The sequence below is a fragment of the Pipra filicauda genome, unplaced genomic scaffold (assembly GCF_003945595.2).
Source record: "Pipra filicauda isolate LSUMZ 115617 unplaced genomic scaffold, ASM394559v2 scaffold232_size1229904_pilon, whole genome shotgun sequence".
Classification (NCBI taxonomy): Eukaryota; Metazoa; Chordata; class Aves; order Passeriformes; family Pipridae; genus Pipra; species Pipra filicauda.
In genome coordinates this window covers 1,022,509-1,028,884 of record NW_024104346.1, presented here as the reverse complement: position 1 = coordinate 1,028,884, position 6,376 = coordinate 1,022,509, and the positions used below count along the sequence as shown (strand labels likewise).

At 67.9% G+C, this 6,376-nt stretch overlaps 1 protein-coding gene across 1 annotated transcript; it reads left to right on the top strand.

Moving 5' to 3' along the window:
- Nucleotides 1-2,332: 2,332 nt before the first annotated feature.
- On the top strand, nt 2,333-3,381 carry EVA1B (eva-1 homolog B). The gene is made up of 2 exons (XM_027719320.2): nt 2,333-2,449; nt 2,550-3,381. Exons 1-2 carry the CDS (start codon nt 2,383-2,385, stop codon nt 2,972-2,974), a joined length of 492 nt encoding a protein of 163 aa, XP_027575121.2. The 5' UTR covers nt 2,333-2,382; the 3' UTR covers nt 2,975-3,381.
- The last annotated feature ends 2,995 nt before the right edge of the window (nt 3,382-6,376 follow it).

The window sequence follows — 6,376 nt, the reverse complement described above, 5'->3', positions numbered from 1 at the left end:
GCACCGGTCAATCCCACTTGTGCTAAGGCAAACTGGAAGGGGGTGGTGTGGGGGGCAGGACGGGGGGGCCCAGGGGCTGCAGCGGGACAGAGCCTGTTGTAAGGAAAAAAAGAAAAAGAAAAAAAAGAGGAAAAAAATTTGTATAAAGACGTTATTTTTGTACTACATGGGAACTACTCCTGCATGTCGGCAATAAAACTTCATACGAGAGCCCGGCGACCCCGCGGGGAAGGGGTGGGAGAGGAGTGGGATGGGGGCCTCTCTGAGCTTGTCCCTCCCCGGGGTGGCCGCTGGGGACAGTGGTGGGATGCGGAGCCTCGTGTCCCCGAGGTCCGGCCCCGGCACGTCCAGGGCTGGCACGAGGGAACCCGAGCCCCTCCGACACCTCTGCCAGGGGTGACAGGGCCGGGCACTGCCCATGGCCGGGCGGGCTCGGGGCACGGCCGGGATGGGGCGGCTCCGCAGCCGGGCCGAGCGCGGGGTCCCGGGGGAGCGGGACGAGCCCCGGCCCCGCCGAGCCCCGGCCGGGGCTGCCATTGGCTCGGGGCGCGCTGACCGCCAGCCGCCTCCGAACTATTTCCTGTTGCTGCAGCGTTAATGCTAAACAGACCTTTCCCTCTCTTCCCTCGCTCCAGCCAAAGTGCAGCGGCTCCGCCGCCTTCCCGCCCCGGTGAGTACCGGCCCCGGCACCGCGTGGGCTCAGGGCCGCGGGGCACCCCGAGGGACCCCGAGGGCACGGCGGGGGTCGGGCTCTGCCCCGTCCCTGCCTGAGGAGCTCCAGTTCGGGGGACGTGGGGCTGGGGGACACGGGAGCAGTGCCGGGACACGGGGCTGGGTGCCCGGGGATGGAGAGCTCGGGATGCAGCGGGTGAGGGCGCGGGGCTGGCGGCTCGGGGACGCTCAGTGTGGTACTTGGGGACGCAGCGCTGAGGGACGCCGGGCTCGGCCCTTGGGGACGCAGGGCTGAGTGCCTGGGAACACCTGGGGACCCTCAGGCCCTGCATCAGCCCTGCAGTGCCCTCACCAGCACCGTGTGGGGCTCTGGGCGTCCCTGGGGCCCCGTGGCAGGGCTGTGCCCCTCCAGCCCCACAGCCTTGGCGGGGCAGGGCCGGCGGTGCAGCCGCTCCACAGGGAGGGCACCCACCCCTCCTGGGGACCCTGCTGGCCTTGCTTTGGGGTGTCCCACCGGAGGGGCTGCCCAGCCCCGGGATGTGCTGCAGCCCCACAACCCTGGACTGTCGGGGATGGTTCTGCTGATGTGTCACATTTTCTGCATTTCTTTCCTCATTCCTCTCTCCCTGGAGCCCTTTCTGGGAAATGAGCTCGTCCCTTGCCAGGGCCAAATTGCCTCCCGCCCTGTCCATGCCCTGCCCGCTGTCCTGCCTCCCATCCTTCCCACTGCCCTGCTGCCCATCCTGCCCGTTGTCCTGGTGGCCTTTGCACTGTGCCCGTCCTTGTCCCTGCACTGCAGAGCCCCCGGGAAAGGGCCAAGGCTGGAGCTGGGCCAGAGCCGTGCAGGGACGAGGACAGGGACACTGCCCTGACGGGGTGTGTGGAGCACACGGGTGTGTATGTGTGTGTTGGAGCACACACACGTGTGTGTGTGTGTGTGTGTGTGCGTGTTGGAGCACACCATGTGTGTGTTGGAGCACACGTGTGTGTGTGTGTGTGTGTGTGTGTGTGTTGGAGCACACCATGTGTGTGTTGGAGCACACGTGTGTGTGTTGGAGCACACGTGTGTGTGTGTGTGTTGGAGCACACCATGTGTGTGTTGGAGTACACGTGTGTGTGTTGGAGCACACGTGTGTGGGTGTTGGAGCACACGTGTGTGTGTGTTGGAGCACATGTGTGTGTGTTGGAGCACACCGTGTGTGTGTTGGAGCACACGTGTGTGTGTGTGTGTGTGTTGGAGCACACGTGTGTGTGTGTGTGTGTGTGTGTTGGAGCACACGTGTGCACATGAGCGCAGGCAGCTCCGGCTCCCACGAGCACAGGGATGTGTGCTGGGATCCCGCCCTGCCCCGTGACCCATCCCGTGGCCAGGGCAGGGGCCGGAAAGCCTGGCCCGGTGCCACGGATCCGCCTGATGCTGCGTCCAGGAGGAGCCGTATCCGTCCTGGTCCCTCAGGAAGGACGGAGGGCGGTGGAGTGGGATGGCTCCAGTTCAGCATCTGTGGGATTCCAGCCCCGGATGGAGCAGCCCAGCCCAGGAACGAGCCCCGCTCAGCGAGGAGCCCCTGGGTGTACCCAGGCACGGCCTTGAAAGGGACCGGGGGACTTGTGGGGGTTCCCAGCCCCCTGTAGAGCCTTGCTCAGCCCCCCCATCCCGCAGATGCCGAGTGTGTGCCATACCTGGAGCCGCTGAGAACCGCCGGGCACGGGATGGAGAGTCGCCGGAGGGACATGGAGCTGCTCAGCAACAGCATGGCCGCGTACGCCCACATCCGAGGTGAGCCAGGGCGTGTCTGGGGCACTCCAAGGCCACCCCAGGGCCACTGTGGGCCCTCAGCAGCACAGACCGGTCCCTCACCCCCTCTGCTCTCCCACAGCCAACCCCGAGAGCTTCGGGCTCTACTTCGTGCTGGGCGTGTGCTTCGGGTTGGTGCTGACCCTGTGCCTGCTGGTGCTGCGCTTGTCCTGCCGGTCCCCCCCGCGCCCCCCGGCCCGGCCCGGCCACCCCAGTGAGGACGAGGAGGAGGATGACGAGGACGAGGATGAAGAGGAGGACACCATCGACCGCGCAGCATCCGAGTCGCTGCTGCCGGTGACCGAGATCCCTCTGGAGAGCCACGGCCCCGGGGACGGGGCGCTGGCCGTGAACGTGTTCGCGTCGGCGGAGGAGCTGGAGCGGGCGCAGCGGCTGGAGGAGCGCGAGCGCATCATCCGCGAGATCTGGCGCAACGGGCAGCCCGACATCCTGGGCTCCGGCACCATCGGCTCCGTCGGCACCCTGGGCCGTGTCCACTACTACTGAGCCCTGGCACGGGGGCAGCTGCCCTGGCACGGTGCCTGCTCCCCCCAGAGCCGATCCCACGCCGTGCCAGGAGGGACCGGCAGGACACGGGGGCCGCTTGTGGCCCCTGCACCGGCGGAGCCGCCCTGGGCTGTCCCTGCACCAAGGACAGCCGGACCGCGGTGCCACGGGCATGGCCGGGGCTGGACTCCCCCGCAGCACCGCGGGACATGATGCACTTTGAGCCATTGGTACGAGGCTGGCACCAGCCAAGCAGCCCCAGGACACGCAGGGACAGGGACAGGGCTGACCTTGCTGGCCCATCTCAGCCGGGATGGGTGGGGGGTCACCCCGTGGGGCAGGGCCGGGCTGTGCGTCCGTGTGAGCCCTGGGCTCCTGCCCCACAAACATGGTGCTGTTATACACAAGCTGGAGCCCAGCGTGGTGGGGTCCTGAGTTATGGGGGGCCCTGGACACAGGGATTGTCTCAGCCCCTCCCCAGGCCAATTCCCTCTTTGGCCCCACTAAATTTAGCCGGATCTTTTCCGGCACCGCCCACCATGACCCAGCGCCCTCCCGGCGGGACCAGGGCGGATGTTCCCGCTGGACTCTGGGATGGCCGCTGCTCCCCAGGGATGTGGCTGCTCCCACCAGGCTGAGCCGCATCCTGCCCTGCTCCCAGCCCCAGCACAGCCCCACAGGGTGCGGGGGCCCCACTGCCCCCTCCCCAGCAGCTTTATAAAAATAGCTTCTTCCCAGGCTGGTCCCCCCTGCCGCCAGCGCCAGCAGGATCCAGATGTTTTCCAGATGTTCTCCAGTGGCTGGAGGCCAGGATGTGCTGGGGCTGGGACTGGAGCTGGCCTGGGAAACTATGTGGGGGCTGGAGGAGGAGGAGGACAAGCAGGAGGAGGAGGCCCTGTCCCAGCCTTGCTGTGGGCCCTGGCAGGACCCCCTGTGCCATGGTGGGACCCCCTGTGCCCGGCAGGACCAGCCCACTCCCACAGGGACATGGGAGCCCACAGCAGCTCCCTGAGCAGCCCCCACACAGAGATCCATGCCCAAAATAGTTTATCATAAACAATTTCTATACACTCGGGGGCAGTTGTGCTGCAGGGAGCAGTACCTGGGCACAGGGTGGGCATTTTGTGCCCAGTGAGTGCAGATCCGGGCTGGGGGCAGCGGGGTCGGGGGGCACAGGGCACCATGTGCCCCCCACCTGCCTCAGGTGGGCAGCGCAGCCCCCAGGGCACTAACAGGACAGCCCCTTCCTCAGCTGCTCGATCTCTGCCTGTGGGGAGAGGCTGTGAGTGCCGGGGGGCACGGGGGCACCGGGACGGGGCAGCCCCTGCCAGGACTCACCTGCAGTGCCTGGCGCTGGCTCTGCTCCTGGCACAGCTCCAGCCGCAGGTCCTGCAGGTCCCGCCTGCAACGCGCCCGGACGGCTCAGCCGGGGCCAGACCCGGCGGGGAACGGCCTGAGGGAGCCGCTGGGGACCCCCCGACCCCCCATCCCCACTCACAGGTGCTGGACTCGCATCAGGTCCACGAGGATGTGCAGGGTCCGCACCTCGGCCTTCAGGTCCTCCAGGACCAGCGGCCTCCCCTCCGGCCCCTCCGCCTGCCCCACGCTGGGGACGGGGACACAGAGCCTGGCGTGGGGCGGCCCCCAGGGCTGCTCCACCCCACAGGGACCCCCTGCACTCCCCAGGACAAGGTTGGGTGGCCGCTGGCCGGGTACCCGTGGCCGTGTGGCCGTGGGGTGGCTCAGCCTGGCCGTGGTCACCGACACCGCATTGAAGCCGTCGGCATCTGCCAAGGAAAGAGCGGGAATCAGTGCCTGGCACCAGGCAGGGCCTGGCCCCCCTGCAGCCCCTCGTGTGGCCCCTGCACCCTACCTGGGTCACCGGTTCTGCCCCGTCCCATGTCAGCCGTGGCGCTGGGCTGGGGGTCACCAGGCCTGGGGACAGCAGAGGTGTGAAATGGCACAGCCAGTCCTGCTCCAGGGCCCAGAGATGGCCGTGGGCATGGCCCTGGTGCTGGGACATCGTTGTGGCCCCAGACACTCCAGCACGGCCACATGTCTTACTTGGTGGCCAGCACAGGGACTGGTTTGGCCTTGGCAGGGACGGGGGGAGCAGGAGCCATCCTCTTGGTGAGCGGGAGCTTGGCCGGCTCCATCCTCACCGGTGCTGGGAGCTCTGGGGAGAGGAGGCAAGAGTGGGGTTGGGGCTGGGACCGGCACTGCCAGGCGAGAGCGGGGCAGGAAGCTCTTCCTGCCCCAGCATGGGGGGCCTGTCCCAGGCACATCCCTGTCCCTCCCTCTCCCCCAGCCCAGGACTCACCTGGGGGCTCCCCGTCCTCGGCCTCCCTGTCCTTCGCTGTGGTTCCAACTGCCAGGGAGCAAAAGGGCTCCTTAGGCTCTGGGGAAGGACCTTCTCCCAGCCCCACACCAGCCCCACACCGGCCCTGCTGCGGGCGGCACTTCCTCTGTGCAGCAGAGCAGGGGAACCACGGGCAGGATGTCATCCCACCCCCACGGCACAGCAGCATCCCCGTCCCACCGAGCCCGGGGGGCACAGCAGGGCAGGCCCACCAGCACGGCGGGTACAGGGCACCAGGCCGTGGGCAGGTGCCCATGGACCACCCTGTCTTCATGCCCAGCCCTGGAGCAGCTCGGCCAAGCACAGGGGCTGCTGTTGGGGTGGTTCCCACGCACAGGGCCCCCAGAGCTGCGGCGTCTCCCTCCTACCTGCCCTCCTGCTCCCTCCTGCCTCTGCCCACGAGGTCGAGTTGTGCCCTGCTGGGCTCCCCTGGCCCCACACTGTGCACGTGATGCCAGAGGAAATCAGCTCCGTGCTGGGAAGGAAGTCGAAGCAGAGAGAACCTGGGTGCTGGTCCACACCACATCCCTGTGCCCCACAGGTCTCCCCCTGCCCCCCATCCCAGGTGGGTCCCTGGCTGCCCCAACCCACCTCACACCCACCTGCGGGGCTGCCTGGCCATCCTGGTGGGACACGGGGGCTCCTGGGGCCGGATGGACACCGGGGCCAGACATCCCTGAGCTCGGTGTCCTGGGATGGCATCGCTGGCATCAGCTGTGGGAGAGAGGTCGGGTGAGGATGGGACTGGAGGGCACCAGGTGCTGGGACTGCAGGTGGGGACCAGTGTCACAGCACAGCCCTGCAGAGCCATGTCCCCCCAGCCACCCTCAGCACGGAGCCCCCAACTCACCTTTTCCCCACACGGGGCAGGGCTGGGCCCTCTGTGCCAGCGTGGGGTCTCAGCCTTGGCATCGGGGTTTCCCTGCACGGCTGAGCCCCAAGCGCTGGGGAGAGCCAGGGCTGGCACAGGGTGGAGCGAGGCAAGGGGCAGGACCACAGCTGGCCCCTGGCTCACAGCCATCCAGGGTGACAGTGGTTCTGTC